General features: G+C 42.7%; 1 protein-coding gene across 1 annotated transcript in view; it reads left to right on the top strand.

Annotated features, from left to right (window-relative positions):
- The window catches only part of LOC126416883 (facilitated trehalose transporter Tret1-like), a 63240-nt gene extending 45203 nt beyond the window's left edge, over positions 1–18037 (top strand). The window contains exons 3-4 of the mRNA XM_050084767.1: positions 4644–4937; positions 17534–18037. Coding sequence (XP_049940724.1) covers positions 4644–4937; positions 17534–18037 — 798 coding nt within the window. The remainder of the gene's footprint in view (positions 1–4643; positions 4938–17533) is intronic.
- Positions 18038–18758: the final 721 nt, after the last annotated feature.

Here is an 18758-nt window from a genome sequence, read left to right as displayed (position 1 = left end):
TATCGATTGTGTAGATCATACTCCCCTAAGGGACTGAGCCTGTGGTGGTTCTTTGCTGTTAAGATCAAGAACGTACATGTTATCATACTTCGAGTGTGTAAATTCTGTGCAACAATTACTGTAATAATTCTCCACATTACATGGTTGATGTTGCCGTATTTGACGAAAATTTATGTTTCAATAATTGACGTACATTAAGTAAGTAGCCGATGCTTCAAACATTTTTGCACAATATAAAATTGTAGGAAGTCACGTATTTGTATTATTCTGATTTGCATCTTTCATTCCAGAATGAGATTTTCACTCTGCAGCGGAGTGTGCGCTGATATGAAACTTCCTGGCAGATTAAAACTGTGTGCCCGACCAAGACTCGAACTCGGGACCTTTGCCTTTCGCGGGCAAGTGTTCTACCAACTGAGCTACCCAAGCACGACTCACGCCCCGTTCTTATAGCTTTACTTCTGCCAGTACCGCGTCTCCTACCTTCCAAAGTTAACAGAAGCTCTCCTGCCATCCCTTAGGCTGTGGCTAAGCCATGTCTCCGCAGTATCCTTTCTTTCAGGAGTGCTAGTTCTGCAAGGTTCGCAGGAGAGCTTCTTCAAAGGTTGGAAGGTAGGAGACGAGATACTGGCAGAAGTACAGCTGTGAGGACCGGGCGTGAGTCGTGCTTTGGTAGCTCAGATGGTAGAGCACTTGCCCGCGAAAGGCAAAGGTCCCGAGTTCGAGTCTCGGTCGGGCACACAGTTTTAATCTGCCAGGAAGTTTTGCATCTTTCAGTGTTTCCTGTGAAAATAGTAGCCAACAGCCAGCAGAAAATTGTAAATTTATGGTAAGGTCCTATGGGACCAAACTGCTGAGGTCATCGGTCCCTAGGCTAACTTTAACTTACGTTAAGGAGAAAACACACATACATACCCGAGGGAGTCGCGCGAACCGTGGCAAGGCGCCTCACACCGCGCGGCTAGCCAGCAGAGACTAAATAAGTTGTATTACTGTTGGGACAAACAAAGATTGTTTCCAAATACACAGCCGGAAACTGCACCTGCAAAGACGATGTCGACCTTAATCCAATGACGACATGTACTACCTGGGAGACAGCAGATGTACTAGTAACGGTTTCAACGTCGTGCTAACATACAGCGTAGTGGTATAGCTACCAGAGCGCCATCTGTGTCTACCCTTTAATACGGAATGCTCACAGCCAGAGATCAGTGTGGTGCAAACGTGTGAAGCAAGCAGGCAACCAAGCCGTGGCGACTCGTGGTTCCTCCAGCCAAATGAGTGAGTTTGGAAGGTGTGAAATTGTGGCCTTCCGAGTGGCGGAATTGTCCTTTCGGAGAATTGCTACACAAGTTCGACGTGCTGCGTCAGTTGCGCAGCAGTAGTGACATCGCTGGTCACGTGAACATACGCACACCCGTAGACGAATTTTGGACGACCGCACATCACAGACGCCCGCCAGGATGGTGATACCGTAATGGGAGCAGTGGCAGATAATAGAGATAGCTAGTGAGCCCAGACATGTTTACACGACCTGTTGCGAACTTACTGGCAGTGGGGCTTCAGGTATGCACCCCTCTAGCTCGTCTTCCACTCACGTCACAGCGTCAATGGACACGGCTCGACTGGTGCCGTCAGAGTTGGAGGACGGAATGAGCGCCGTGGTCTTCAGCAAAGAAAGCGGATTCTGCCTGAATGCGAGTACGACATAGACGTGGCGAGCGCTGCCTCCTAGAATGCATTCGTCCAAGACACACGGTCGCACCTGAGGTTTCATGGACAGGGGTGCGACAAGCTACAACCTTTGGTGCTTGTGGAGGAGACGTTAAACACTGCTCCGTAAGTGCAGAGTGTTATTGGACCCGTTCCTTTGCCAGAAGGTGATGTGTTTTTTTTCAACAGGATAATGCTCGCCAACACACTGCAAGTGAAACTCAATGTGCTTGATGAGACGTGCAGCACCTTACCCGGCCACCAAGATCTCTGGACTCTCCAATAGAGCAGGTGAAGATATGATGGGAAGAGAAGTGACGCGTACAACTCGGCGACCAACAACCCTTACAGGACTACATGAACAGATCGAGCACGGGTGGCATAACGTATCCCAGTACAGTATTCGACAAATGTATGATCGACTGGATGCCAGACAGCGACTGCAGTGCCGCGCTTGAAGATTACACCACTTTCTACATTTGGTATTTCAGCAAGGGCCGATACCTGGTACCTCAGAGCTGCTTGTGCTGTATCAGGCAAATCCCACATCTTCCATGAAAACTCTGACATGATAGCAAATCCGGCAATATGTCACATAGCTCCGAATAAATCCTGACATTAATTTAACCAAAGTAATACGATCAACGATTGAGCAAATGGAATACCACAGACTAACACAAGAACGCCTAAATGCATGTCATACCTTCCCACCGTGAAACAGACGCAGTTCCAAGGGGAGAAACGAGAACAGAAGCCGAGAGCAGAGCCGTGTAGGCTAGAAGGCCCTACGATAAGGGACGGACAACCACGTCGCCAGCCAACCGCCAAGACCACCCCCAGCCCATGTTAAAAGATAGAGCCATCCAGAAGAACAGTATAAATCTTACGATAACACTAAAAGGGCCACACCAGGTGCAAATTTTAGCATGAGACTTTACGCATCTCTGTTACGTAGCAAACATTAAAAACATTGCCCCACCACGAAAAGTATAATGTTTCTGATTGGATAGACAGAATTTTTGAAGGCAGAGCTTAAGGTTAACATTGAGAGCCTGATTGGTCACTTGAAAACACAGCCAGATACCTTTTTCTTAAACCAACTTCGGTAAACAGTAGTAAGGATAAGTTCGAGAGAGTTGCTACCGAGATGGCGAGGTGTGTGGAGATGCGCCGCCAGCCGCCCCTGACGCTGCTAACCACCGACAAGGTAATGAATGCACTCGATGCTGCATAAGAATGCATAAGGTTTCACTCAGAACTGCAGAAGTCTCCACCCAGAACTGCAGAAGTATCATCTGTTACATCCCCTTTTTACGTAATACTAGTGTCGATCGTCAATTAAACTTCGTGGTATTCACATTTGCTGCTTGAAGTTAAAATCTGAAACGCGATTATTTTTCTGTTATATCATTATTGAGAAGCCACATCAGCCACTGTCATTTACGACAAGTTAAATAAGTAATTAAGGATAATTGAGGGTCAATGTAGACCATTTTTGATAGTTTTCTCTTTCATGAAACTTAATTTAAACCTAGATTATAGATGTGATATGGCATAGGTCATCCTTCGAGCCATTATAGAACTTGGAAACCCATTCAGGGAATATTCGTTCACATTTTTGTTGAGCGCAGTTGGTTTTTATCATCCAGTATTAAAATACTTCCTTTTATCAATAGTACAATTTATACACAATGCTTTGTGAGTAGAATAAAATCTCCAATGGTAAACTTAACTGCTTTTTCGATATTATTTTACCAGCTAACTAAAAATAGGAAAGCCTTGAACCCCTTCCATTAAATTTAGTTAGTACTAAGATTCTTTTACAGGGAGTGCGGTGGAGAGGACTCTGAAATCATTAAGTATTTGATTATATCATCGCTACTCTCAGTGAACTCTTCTGAATTCTGCATGTCATGTGTGGTCTGGCGTCTCCTTACCAGCAACAGGTCCCAGGTTCAAACTAGTCAATTCCCTAAGAAACACGCTCAGAGCTCGTCAATTAAACTTCGTGGTATTCACATTTGCTGCTTGAAGTTAAAATCTGAAACGCGATTATTTTTCTGTTATATCATTATTGAGAAGCCACATCAGCCACTGTAATTTACGACAAGCTAAATAAGTCATTAAGTATAATTGAGGGTCAATGTAGACCATTTTTGATAGTTTTCTCTTTTATGAAACTTAATTTAAACCTAGATTATAGATGTGATATGGCATAGGTCATCCTTCGAGCCATTATAGAACTTGGAAACCCATTCAGGGAATATTCGTTCACATTTTTGTTGAGCGCAGTTGGTTTTTATCATCCAGTATTAAAATATTTCCTTTTATCAATAGTACAATTTATACACAATGCTTTGTGAGTAGAATAAAATCTCCAATGGTAAACTTAACTGCTTTTTCGACATTATTTTACCAGCTAACTAAAAATAGGAAAGCCTTGAACCCCTTCCATTAAATTTAGTTAGTACTAAGATTCTTTTACAGGGAGTGCGGTGGAGATGACTCTGAAATCATTAAGTATTTGATTATATCATCGCTACTCTCAGTGAACTCTTCTGAATTCTGCATGTCATGTGTGGCCTGGCGTCTCCTTACCAGCAACAGGTCCCAGGTTCCAACTAGTCAATTCCCTAAGAAACACGCTCAGAGCATCGTTGCGCGAAAGTGGTAGGGGGACACGACTTAGAACAAACAGACACCACGCAGAATGTTAGAGTGCTATTGACCTATAAATGTAATCATTTCGTGTACTCTATAGGAGCTGTTGCGACAATAAATCTTGAGTGAATTGGAAACATATAAGAGGGTGTAGTAATTTTTTTCCTGCAGTGTATTTACAGGCTACCACTTGGAGGATCGTTTATCAACATCATAACGTCACAAAATTTATTAGGATTTTCTGAGAAGGTGTATGTTCTGTGTCAAAGGCGCTGAGGTGGCTGCGCCGAGGAATCTCAGACGAGCAGGTGGAGCGTGAGTTGGAACGCATTCGGGCGTCCCTGGCTGGAGACGGCACCCAGGATGGCGGCGCCGGACGCGTCACGCTCAAGGAGATCTGTTCCAGAGCCCCGCTCAAGGGCTTCGCCATCGTCGCCACCCTCGGCGCCAATATGCAGCTATGCGGCTCCTTCGCTGTGCTTAACTATGCCGTCATGATGTTCGATGAGGCCGGCGGATCTGTGCCTTCCGAGGTGGCAACAATCATTCTAGGTGCGCTGCAGGTACGTTACGTAGCTCAGTATGTGACGCAGTCTCCGCCTGCAATGTTTCCCTTTTAAGTTAACGATGTTTGTCAAACTTCATTGTAGCTGACCATGAGATGTTTATTTTTATATTATTTTTATACTCCGCGCTACCGGCTTCGATCAACGGACAGATAAAATCCTTAAAGTGCACAGCTCACAATACACCGACAAAATAAAAATTAGGGCGTTAAATAACGCAGCAATTGCTTAATAAGCGTACCCAGCTTGTCACTATAACATTTGAAGTAAACAACTTCGACGTAGATAGAAAAACGTAGCTTCTGTTGTAACCAATAATCTGCAAAAGACATAGATATGTAGGACAAGCACACAGGGCGATCGTACATTTCAGACTGAAGAAGGCTATAACGGACTTGTAGTATATATATATATATATATATATATATATATATATATATATATATATATATATTTCCAATAGCTATTTGACTATTTACATTATTAAAAGATAAATGAGATACAAGATTAATTCCTCGTATGTGCCGTTTTACTTATTTGAGATCCCGCCGGCGGCCCGAGTGGCCGAGCGGTTCTAGGCGCTACAGTCTGGAACCGCACGACGGCTACGGTCGCAGGTTCGAATACTGCCTCGGGCATGGATGTGTGTGATATCCTTAGGTTAGCTAGGTTTAAGTAGTTCTAAGTTCTAGGGGACTGATGACCTCAGATGTTAAGTCCCATAGTGCTCAGAGCCATTTGAACCATTTTTTTGAGATCCCACTATTCACATATTCCTTTCACTCATATGATTAAAAAACGCTAATTTCCTCAAATTCACTAAAATACGACACATAACCTTAAACCATATTAACTCCATGTTTTCGAATTTACTTTTTATTAGCTTGCTATTGCACGTTTTCTAAAGCTTTCTAGCCGGCCGCGGTGGTCTAGCGGTTCTAGGCGCGCAGTCCGGAACCGCGCGACTGCTACGGTCGCAGGTTCGAATCCTGCCTCGAGCATGGATGTGTGTGATGTCCTTAGGTTAGTTAGGTTTAAGTAGTTCTAAGTTCTAGGGGACTGATGACCACAGTAGTTAAGTCCCATAGTGCTCAGAGCCATTTTTTTTTAAAGCTTTCTATCACTACACATGCCACTGTACTGTAAGCGTTTTCATGATTATGCTTTGTTGACACCGTTTGTTAAGTACGTTTCTCGTTAAATTTACATCGTTGTTACATCTATGTACTACAAAACACTCCAAAGCTCTCACATGTACCTGCGATACGTACACATGATCGATGTTACACCTACAGACACTCTCTTACTGTCTTTGTCCAAGATTCGCAGCGATTTGAATTAGATATTTGCTGTTAAATTTATTTTTCTTCAAGTTGAAATGTGTTGTCGTCTTTTGTGCGTGTTCTGTATAACTATATCTTTTGGAGATTAGTTGTTGCACCAGAAGCTACATTTGTGTATCTACATCGAAATTGTTTACTTCAAATGTGGTAGTGATTAGCTGGTTATGCTTTGTAAGTAATTGCTATGTCATAATTTTTATTTTGTCAGCATATTCTGACCTACGCACTTCAACGGTTTTGTCTGTCCGTTAGGCTTTGGCTTGATAATGGTCTCCTGATCGAAACAGGTAGCATTGAGCATAGAAATATACATCTGAGGTTCATCTACAATGAAGTTTCACAATTATTTGACAGATCTAAAGTCCCATCTCATCACAAATCTAATCATCAGTATTTTATTTGGTGTGATGCTTTTCTCAGTTGCCTCTTACCACAGGTTATTCATTACATCTCTACATAACAACTACACCAAACATCCTCCGCAACATGTTGCGCTTAAACAAATCTTAGTCTGCAGTAGGCGCATTTTTCTGATAAGCGAAAACGTGAGGTAGAACAAAAATAATGGGAAGAGAGGGGTGGAATAGGAGGGGGAACAGAAATAAAGAATGAAATAATAAGCAACCAATAGCATAAAAGAAATTTAAATTTCTAAATTGGTTGCTTAATATTTTAGTATATACGGCTACAATTGCTGAAGATGGATAAAATAGTAACAATAAGGAAAGAAGATGTAGGGAATGGTTTGAAGGACCTTAAAATAGGGAGATAGTAGAGGCACACCGACGGAAAAAGCTGTAGCACAAAGAAGCCACTATGAGGAAGCAAATCATCAACACAAATAATTTATTTCCATTCACCCACTGCCCACTCTTTGTATCATTATAAGCTACGGTTAAAATTGACTACATATACAGGGCCAAATATCTCACGAAATAAGCGTCAAACGAAAAAACTACTAAGAGCGAAACTTCTCTAGGTTTAAGGGGGAAACCAGATGGCGCTATGGTTGGCCCGCTAGATGCCGCTGCCATAGGTCAAACGGATGACTGCATTTTTTTAAAAATAGGAACCCCCATTTTTATTACATATTCCTGTAGTACGTAAAGAAATACGAGTGTTTTACTTGGACCACTTTTTTCGCTTTGTGATAGATGGTGCTGTAATAGTCACAAACATATGGCTCACAATTTTAGGCGAACAGTTGGTAACACGTAGGTTTTTAAATTAAAATACAGAACGTACGTACGTTTGAACATTTCGGTTGTCCCAACGTGATATATGTACCTTTGCGAACTTATCATTTCTGAGAACGCATGTTGTTACAGCGTGATTACCTGGAAATACCACATTAATGAAATAAATGCTCAAAATGATGTCCGTCAACCTCAATGCATTTGGCAATATGTGTAAGGACATTCCTCTCAACAGCGAGTAGTTCGCCTTCCGTAATGTTCGCACATGCATTGACAATGCGCTGACGCATGTTGTCAGGCATTGTAAGTGGATCACGATAGCACATATCTTTCAACTTTCGCCACAGAAAGAAATCCGGGGACGTCAGATCCGGTGAACGTGCGGGCCATCGTATGGTGCTTCGACGACCAATCCACCTGTCATGAAATATGGTATTCAACACAGCTTCAACCGCACGCGAGCAATGTGCCGGATATCCATCATGTTGGAAGTACATCGCCATTCTGTCATGCAGTGAAACATCTTGTAGTAACATCGGTAGAACATTACGTAGGAGATCAGCATATATTGCACCATTTAGACTGCCATCGATAAAATGGGGGCCAATTATCCTTCCTCCCATAATGCCGCACCATACATTGACGCGCCAAGGTCGCTGATATTCCACTTGTCCCAGCCATCGTGGATTTTCGTTGCCCAATAGTGCATATTGTGCCGGTTTACGTTACCGCTGTTGGTGAATGACGCTTCTTCGCTAAATAGAACACGTGCAAAAAATCTGTCATCGTCCCTTAATTTCTCTTGTGCCCAGTAGCAGAAGTGTACACGACTTTCAAAGTCGTCGCCATGCAATTCCTGGTGCATATAAATATGGTACGGGTGCAATCGATTTGGATGTAGCATTCTCAACTCCGACTTTTCCGAGATTCTCGATTCTCGAGCAATTTGTCTGCTACTGATGTGTGGATTAGCCGCGACGGCTGCTAAAACACCTACTTGGTCATCATCATTTGTTGCAGGTCGTGGTTGACGGTCACATGTGGCTGAACACTTCCTGTTTCCTTAAATAACGTAACTATCCCGCGAACGGTCCGGACATTTGGATGATGTCGTCCGGGATACCGAGCAGCATACATAGCACACGCCCGTTGGGCAGTTTGATCACAATAGCCATAAATCAACACGATATCGACATTTTCCGCAATTGGTAAACGGTCCATTTTAACACGGGTAATGTATCACGAAGCAAATACCGTCCGCACTGGCGGAATGTTACGTGATACCACGTACTTATACGTTTGTGATTATTACAGCGCCATCTATCACACAGCGAAAAAGGTAGTCCAACTGAAACATTCATATTTCTTTACGTACTACACGAATATTAAATAAAATGGGGGTTTCTATTTTAAAAAACGCAGTTGATATCCGTTTGACCTATGGCAGCGCCATCTAGCGGGCCAACCATAACGCCATCTGGTTTCCCCCTTCAAGCTAGACGAGTTTCGTTCTTTGTAGTTTTTTCGTTTGATGCTTATTTCGTGAGATATTTGTCCCGGTCACTATCAATGGACCACCCTGTATAATATACAATGGCCTGGTGCTTCCTGTCGGAAGATTCAAGTGGCATCCTGGAGACATTTACGCTGGTGGCTCAGAAGTCCGATGCGAGAACCGACCTAACTCCCACAAGCGAGGCAAATATGAGTCGCTCCAGCGGGTGGGTTAGTCATAAGCTCATGTGTGCGCGATCGTTTTGAAGCTAAGTTGTGAAGCCATACTTGGTCGGGCATCTCGCTTCCATCTGCACTCAGTTTCCTATATTTGTAGCGATCGTCAGCGAGTTGCTCCCACTTGTCACTGTAAATATCAACTGCCCACGTATCAGGTTTGGCGCAGTCCCTAGAGCGTAGTGAAGGTCTTCCACGAGATCTCTTTGCTCCTGCTACATCACTGCGCACTATGCGCCGGGGCAGACTGGAGTGGTCCACGCGATGCAGATGTCCTAACCACCGCAGACGACTTTGCTTCAGCGTGGCAGTGATACTTTGTTGTTTTCAGAACCATACCATTTGTCACACGATCCTTCCATGATATTCCCAATACGCGCCGTAAGCACCGCAGGTGAAAGGCGTTGAGCATTCGTTCCGTTCCTGTTTGGCATACGACGTCCAAGTGTCAGCTCCATACAGGAGAGTACTCAGCACACAATATTGATACACAAGAATTTTTGTCGACAATGTGAGATTTCTGTTATCCCATACACGTGTGCGGAACTTCCCGAAAGTACTGGCAGCCTTTCTTATTCGTGCATTTATCTCGTCATCCAGGGAGAGATATTCTGTCATTATTGAACTAAGATAGCAGAACTTACCGAGTACCTCCAACAAGGAGGATCTGTGTATCCTTGTGCCATGACAACCGTCTTCTTTACGTTTATAGCCACGGAGAAGAGCTTGCATGCAGTAGAGAATTTATCCATAAGCTCTTGCAGATCGTCTTGAGTGTGCGCTACAAATGCAGCATCGTCAGCAAATAAAAGGCTATGTACAATTAAGTCTTCTCGGAAGCGCTTGGATCTGAGTAGAGAAATGTTGTAGAGCTCCCCATCAGCTCTGGTATACAGACGAATGCCCAGATTAATTTCACCAAAAGCAACTTTGAGGAGTGCTGAGAAGAAGATATTGAACAGAGTGGGAGCCAATACGCAACCCCCCTCTTTTCACAGCAAACGATTCAGATGTGATTCCGTCGAAGACCACAGCACCTTCCGTATCTTCTTGAAAATCCTTGATCATCTTTAAGAGCTTTGGAGGACACCCTGTCTTCAAAAGTACTGCATACAGTCCTTCGCTGATGACTGTGTCGAAAGCCTTGTATAGGTCGATAAAAGCAATGAACAAAGGGGTTTTTCTGCTCGCGGCAATTACCCTGAATTTGTCGGAGTGTGAAGATCATGTCAACTGTAGATCGCTGAGGATGAAAGCCACATTTTTCCTCAGGGTATATGCGCTCGGCAAGCTACTGAAGTCTGCCGAACACCATACAGGCAAATGATTTTTCCAGGTATACTCAGAAGTGAGATTCCACGGTGACAGTTACAGTCGTCGCGATCACGTTTACCTTTGTGTAACAATATTGGCATCGCGCATGCCTTGCGGCACTGTAGCCTGAGCCCAACATTTCAGTAAGAGGTTGAAAAACAGCGGAAAAACTGGCTTAAGTTTTACAGTTTCTATGGAGATGTTGTCTTTGCCAGGGCACTTCCCACATTTGAGCAGTGCAATTGCTCTTTGAAGCTCCAGCATAGTAGGCGTGACATATAAGTCATGTTACGGTGTCATCTGAGGAGTTTCATCCATTGCTTCTGGACTAATGTTGATGGGATTTGAGTAGAGGCTGGAGAAATGTTCTATCCAACGGAGCAATTGACGATTTCGATCTGTGATAACTTTTCCATCTATTTCCTTGAGTGGTACGCTCTTCTTTGGAATGGATCCACTGGCCCGTTTGAAGCCCGAGTACACACCAACAATGTCGCCAGCATTGAAATACTCCTCCAAGCCAGTGCAAAGTTGCTCCCAATAGGTATTGATACAGCTGCGGAGAGGGCGTTGGACAGCTGCCTTTGATTTTCTTAGCTCCCAGCGTGTAGAACTGCGTGGGTTTTTTATACCAGGTGACAGCGGCCTGACGCTTAGCCTCAAGGAGAGGTTTCAGGACATCTACGTTCTCGATGAACCAATCCTGGGATTTTGCTTCCATATTACGAACACATTTCCAGCCGTAGCGATAAGATGCGATTTTATCTTCTGCCAGTCTTCAGAAATACGAGCAGCTGGGTCCCAGTGATTAACCTCTTTTCGTGTCTCTTTACTAAATACATTTACTGCAGCAGTATTTCTTTTTTGGCAAAGATTAATTTTTGTTTTGCATGGTGTTCTGGCAGAGTGAAACTTTTTAGTCACGAAGCGCACTTTTGTCGCTGCTAGTGCTTAATCTGTGTCACAATTTGCACTAAGGACAGAATTTGTATGAAGAAACTAATGCAAATCTTTCCTTTCAGTTAGAATAAGATCTAATCAGCGCCAATGTTTTGAGCGGGGGTGCATCCAGGAAACATTGTGGTTCAGTTTGCCTTTATAGTATGTATTGGTGACACATAACTGATACTTTGCACAGAATTCAAGCAACCATAGACCATCATCATTCATTTTGCCCACTCCGTGTTTGCCTAGGCAGTCAGGCCTAATGGCAAAATCACTAGTAATACGAGCGTTGAAATCACGAAGGTTGCATATACGGTCCCGGAGTGCACTCCTTGTGCTACATCACTGAGTTGTTCATAAAACTGATCCTTGGCATTTGCAGCTGAGGTAAGTGTCGAAGCATATACAGATATCAGCGTCAGTGGTCCACTATTTGTTTTGAATCGTAGTCACAACGCCTTCAGAGATCTCAGTCTGGTTTTCGGTACAACACAGCAAGTCATTGCGGGCAGCATAACCGATTCCGTGCTGCCTGGGCCAAACAACATCTTTGTCCTTCCAGAAAACAGTTTAGTTTTTTTCCCGTATTGAGCCTTCTTCTGGTAGCCTGGTTTCTTGCAGTGCTGTTATAGCGATACTGAGCCTTGTTGTTGTTGTGGTCTTCAGTCCTGAGACTGGTTTGATGCAGCTCTCCATGCTACTCTATCCTGTGCAAGCTCCTTCATCTCCCAGTACCTACTGCAACCTACATCCTTCTGAATCTGCTTAATGTAGTCATCTCTTGGTCTCCCTCGACGATTTTTACCCTCCACACAGCCCTCCAATGCTAAATTTGTGATCCCTTGATGCCTCAAGACATGTGCTACCAACCGATCCCTTTTTCTAGTCAAGTTGTGCCACAAACTTCTCTTCTCCCCAATCCTATTCAATACCTCCTCATTAGCTATGTGATCTACCCATCTAATGTTCAGCATTCTTCTGTAGCACCACATATCGAAAGCTTCTATTCTCTTCTTGTCTAAGCTATTTACCGTCCACGTTTCACTTCCATATATGGCTACACTCCATACAAATACTTTCAGAAACGACTTCCTGACACTTAAATCTATACTCGATGTCAACAAATTTCTCTTCTTCAGAAACGCTTTCCTTGCCATTGCCAGTCTACATTTTATATCCTCTCTACTTCGACCATCAGCAGTTATTTTGCTCCCCAAATAGCAAAACTCCTTTGCTACTTTCTCATTTCCTAATCTAATTCCCTCAGCGTCACCTGACTTAATTCGACTACATTCCACTATCCTTGTTTTGCTTTTGTTGATGTTCACCTTATATCCTCCTTTCAAGACACTGTCCATTCCATTCAACTGCTCTTCCAAGTCCTTTGCTGTCTCTGACAGAATTACAATGTCATCGGCGAACCTCAAAGTTTTTATTTCTTCTTCCTGGATTTTAATACCTACTCCAAATTTTTCTTTTATTTCCTTTACTGCTTGCTCAATATACAGATTGAATAACATTGGGGAGAGGCTACAACCCTGTCTCACTCCCTTCCCAACCACTTGTTCCCTTTCATGCACCTCGACTCTTACAACTGCCTCGTGATGGCTGGGAGTTGTGTGATGTCCTTAGGTTAGTTAGGTTTAAGTGGTTCTGAGTTCTAGGGGACTGATGACCATAGATGTTAAGTCCCATAGTGCTCAGAGCCATTTGAACCATTTGAACAACTGCCATTTGGTTTCTGTACAAATTGTAAATAGCCTTTCGCTCCCTGTATTTTACCTCTGACACCTTTAGAATTTGAAAGGGAGTATTCCAATCAACATTGTCAAAAGCTTTCTCTAAGTCTACAAATGCTAGAAACATAGGTTTGCCTTTCCTTAATCTTTCTTCTAAGATAAGTCGTAGGGTCAGTATTGCCTCACTTGTTCCAATATTTCTACGGAATCCAAACTGATCTTCCCCAAGGTCGGCTTCTATCAGGTTTTCCATTCGTCTGTAAAGAATTCGCGTTAGTATTTTGCAGCTGTGACTTATTAAACTGATAGTTCGGTAATTTTCACATCTGTCTGCAACTGCTTTCTTTGGGATTGGGATTATTATATTCTTCTTGAAGTCTGAGGGTATTTCGCCCGTCTCATACATCTAGCGCACCAGATGGTAGAGTTTTGTCAGGACTGGCTCTCCCAAGGCTATTAGTAGTTCTAATGGAATGTTGTCTACTCCCAGGGCCTTGTTTCGACTCAGGTCTTTCAGTGCTTTGTCAAACTCTTCACGCAGTATCATATCTCCCATTTCATCTTCATCAACATCCTCTTCCATTTCCATTATGTTGTCCTCAGGTACATCGCCCTTGTATAGACCCTCTATATACTCCTTCCACCATTCTGCTTTCCCCTCTTTGATTAGAACTGGGTTTCCATCGAAGCTCTTGATATTCATGCAAGTGGTTATCTTTTCTCCAAAGCTCTCTTTAATTTTCCTGTAGGCAGTGTCTATCTTACCCCTAGTGAGATAAGCCTCTACATCCTTACATTTGTCATCTATCCATCCGTGCTTAGCCATTTTGCACTTCCTGTCGATCTCATTTTTGAGACGTTTGTATTCCATGTTGCCTGCTTCATTTACTGCATATTTATATTTTCACCTTTCATCAACTAAATTCAATATGTAGGCTGTTTATGTTTTCTCTATGTAAGTAGGCTGTTTATGTTTTCTTATTGGCAACGTTACGTAGCGCTCAATATGAAAATCACTGGCTGTGCTGTGTGCAGTCTGTGGCTAGTTTGCATTGTTGTCTGCCATTGTAGTGTTGGGCAGCGGCAGCTGGATGTGAACAGCGCGTAGCATTGCGCAGTTGGAGGTGAGCCGCCAGCAGTGGTGGATGTGGGGAGAGAGATGGCGGAGATTTGTAATTTGTCATGAACTGATATATATATTATGACTTGTGATGATATCAAGGTAAATACATTGTTTGTTCTCTATTAATATCTTTCATTTGCTAACTACCCCTATCAGTAGTTAGTGCCTTCAGTAGTTTGAATCTTTTATTTAGCTGGCAGTAGTGGCGCTCGCTGTATTGCAGTAGCTTGAGCAGCGAAGATTTTTGTGAGGTAAGTGATTTGTGAAAGGTATAGTTTAATGTTTGTCAGGGCCATTCTTTAGTAGGGAATTTTGAAAGTCAGATTGCGTTGCGCTAAGAATATTGTGTGTCAGTTTAAGCACAGTCGTGTATAATTGTTAAAAAGGGGACGTTTCACCTGTCGATCTCATTTTTGAGACGTTTGTATTCCATGTTGCCTGCTTCATTTACTGCATATTTATATTTTCACCTTTCATCAACTAAATTCAATATTTCTTCTGTTACCCCAGGGTTTCTACTAGCCCTCGTCTTTTTACCTATTTGATCCTCTGCTGCCTTCACTATTTCATCCCTCAAGGCTAACTATTCTTTTTCTACTGTATTTCTTTCCGCCATTCCTGTCAATTGTTCCCTTATGCTATTCCTGAAACTCTGTACAACCTCTGGTTCTTTCAGTTTATCCAGGTCCCATCTCCTTAAATTCCCATTTAATCTACATGTCATAACCAATGGATTGTGGTCAGAGTCCACATCTGCCTCTGGAAATGTCTTACAATGTAAAACCTTCTTCCTAAATCTCTGTCTTACCATTATGTAATCTATTTGATACCTTTTAGTACCTTCAGGGTTCTTCCATGTATACAATCTTCTTTCATGATTCTTAAACCAAGTGTTAGCTATGATTAAGTTATGCTCTGCACAAAATTCTATCAGGCGACTTCCTCTTTCATTTCTTAGCCCAAAACCATTTTCACCTACTATGTTTCCTTCACTCCCTCTTCCTACTCTTGAATTCCAGTCACCCATGACTATTAAATTTTCGTCTCCCTTCATTACCTCAAAAATTTCTTTTATCTCATCATACATTTCAACAATTTCTGCAGAGCCAGTTGGCATATAAACTTGTACTACTGTAGTAGGCGTGGGCTTCGTGTCTATCTTGGCCACAATAATGCGTTCACTATGCTGTTTGTAGTAGCTTACCCGTACTCCTATTTTTTTATTCATTATTAAACCTACTCCTGCATTATCGCTATTTGATTTTGTATTTATAACCCTGTATTCACCTGACCAAAAGTCTTGTCCCTTCTGCCACCGAACTTCACTAATTCCCTCTATATCTAACTTTAACCTATCCATTTCCCTTTTTAAATTTTCTAACCTACCTGCCCGATTAAGGGATCTGACATTCCACGCTCCGATCCGTAAAACGCCTGTTTTCTTTCTCCTGATAACGTCGTCCTCCTGAGTAGTCCCCGCCCGGAGATCCGAATGGGGGACTATTTTACATACGGAATATTTTACACAAGAGGACGCCATCATCATTTAATCATACAGTAAAGCTGCATGCCCTCGGGAAAAATTACGGCTGTAGTTTCCCCTTGCTTTCAGCCGTTCGCAGTACCAGCTCAGCAAGGGCGTTTTGGTTAGTGTTACAAGGCCATATCAGTCAATCATGCAGACTGTTGCCCCTGCAACTACTGAAAAGGGTGCTACCCCTCTTCAGGAATCACACGTTTGTCTGGCATCTCAACAGATGCCCTTCTGTTGTGGTTGCACCTACGGTACTGCCATCTGTATCGCTGATCACGCAAGCCTCCCCACCAACGGCAAGTTCCGTGGTTCATGGGGGGGGGGGGGGGGGGGGGGGAAGAATATATTTGTCCCATAAATATAACCATAATGGGTTAAGCTATATGATTCAGCCTTGTTATTCGTGTAATATTACGCCAGTATCATTTGTGTTTCATCCATAAAAATGTGTCTCTTTAACTATAGGCGCCACCTGCATCTTTTATTTTCTGGTGGTATTTCTGTAACAACATACTATCGCACAACTGTAATTAGACAGCGAGTGAATTTTCCTAATTAGCTGTTTGACATATTGTTGTGTCTGTAACATGAGATCCTTGGGCAACAGCAGCAGTAAACTACATACTATTGGCTGTTCCATGCACTTTAATGTTTATATTCTGTGGTGTCACCGCCAGACACCACACTTGCTAGGTGGTAGCTTAAATCGGCCGCGGTCCATTTAGTACATGTCGGACCCGCGTGTCGCCACTGTGTGATGGCAGACCGAGCGCCACCACAAGGCAGGTCTCGAGATACGGGATAGCACTCGCCCCAGTTGTACGGACGACATTGCTAGCGACAATACGGACGAAGCCTTTCCTCTCATTTGCCGAGAGACAGTTAGAATAGCCTTCTGCTAAGTCCATGGCTACGACCTAGCAAGGCGCCATTAGCCTTACCTACTTTGAGAGTTATCGTATAAATGTCTCAAGAAGAACTTTGTAAACCAACAAAGATTAAAAGTTAAGTATATTCCAAAGCTACGTATTTTCTTTATAGCAGTCATAACGTATCTTGTTCCAGACTTGACGCCAGTTGGCGTGTGTGTAAGCGTGCCTTTCGGCTCCCTTCTCAGTGTGGCGTGACTAGCTTGTTACGCCACAATATATTCTATGATATAGGAGATGTTGTGAATAACACATCTTATACTGAATTAGTACATTTCAGAATGAGTAACCATTGCAGCTGGGAAATAGGCAGCTGAATAAGTTTGAATGTATGTTGTTATATCTATGTCACACTGTGTGCACAACACTCATACATATAAAATTTATGTATGTATGTATGTATGAGCAATCTTTTGTGAGGTATGGTCATTGTATATACTTCATATATAGTTTGTTCCCTTTGTGCAGATGACCCGTGGAATGTCTGAAATTGACCAAAGTCGATATTAAAAAGTAGAATAACTAGTACAGCTGTGTATGGTTTAACGCAGTTCTTAACATGCGTATATGATGTCTGGCACTGCCTATAACAATATTTCCAATTAAACTGTATGTATATTCATGAATAATATTTACAATAACTTAAACAGTCACATCCTCATTACCAAAATATTTTGAAAACGAGCAATGTAGAAATATTTCTGAATGTTGACTTTCCATTTGTTGCCTTTTTCGACAGGTTGTTGGCGCTTTGGTGTCTGCACTGGTGACAGACCGCCTTGGTCGTCGACCCCTGCTGTTCCTCTCTAATGGGGTTGTCGGGACCTCGGTAGCAGTCCTGGGTGTCTACATGTACCTCAAGCAAGAGATGGAGGTGGACCTGTCTTCCTTTGGCTGGCTTCCTGCCACATGTCTCTCTATATATTGTTTGACACTGGCGGCTGGACTGAACTCACTGCCATATGTGGTGCTATCTGAAATAGTGGCTCCAAGGATCAGACCCCTGGCCGCCATTATCATGTACACAATGGTCACTGCCACTTCAACCATCATTACCAAACTTTATCCAGCCATGTCAGAGACAATGGGAGCTTACGGCACCTTCTGGTTCTTTGCAGCTGTCTGTCTGGTCTGTGCTGTCACCGAATGTTGGTTGCTACCAGAAACCAAGGGACGACCTCTGGAGGACATTATCAAGGAACTCAGTGGTGCAAAGGATGTCATTATCAACAGCTCCCAATGATGTGCTATTTTGCATTACAAGTATTTCTGAAATTTGTCACTTCTGTTTGCATAACATTTTGTCTCCCACTTGCTGTTTCACCCTGTAGTAAAGCATTGCCTCCAGAATACTGCTAAACTGCGTCGTAATCTGAAAAGTGCCTTTTCTTGATAATTGATGCGTTATGTTCCAAAATTATTTTCTTTAGCCACTGATTTGAAGAATCTATTAAAATAGACGTGAAATTTTGTGTATTATATTGTCCCAAATCTCGCTCCTCAGAAATCTTTTCAGCATGTGCATCTAATTATTCACCACTGAAAACGTCAAATAAGAAGACTTATGGTGAAAAGAGAGCTGGAGCATGCATACACAGAGTGTTTTGTACATGAAGAAGCTTTAAGATTTTGACAGATGAAGGAAGATTCCATTGTAATAGAAATGCTGTATGCTTAGTTACTATAGTGGGATCGGCGCACCATTACTGCATGAATGTCATACACACTTAATTGTCAGTCATAGTGTAGTTAATTAACTGTACAGTTTTTTAATGTTGACTGCAAAAGAAAATGTTGATGTAAGACTCTACAACAAGCAATATTTATAATTGATCAGTGATTCCCATAGTATTTATGTTAAAAAGTATGTCGTGATCCGTCTTCCACGCTTCAGATGTTTTCCAGAGAATATCAATGTGTTCTGCTCTACCTTTGGGACGGCAGCGAACTGTTGTCAAGTGCGT

This window comes from Schistocerca serialis, chromosome 8 (genome assembly GCF_023864345.2).
Source record: "Schistocerca serialis cubense isolate TAMUIC-IGC-003099 chromosome 8, iqSchSeri2.2, whole genome shotgun sequence".
In the NCBI taxonomy this organism is placed as follows: Eukaryota; Metazoa; Arthropoda; class Insecta; order Orthoptera; family Acrididae; genus Schistocerca; species Schistocerca serialis.
This window is presented reverse-complemented; position numbering and strand designations above follow the sequence as displayed.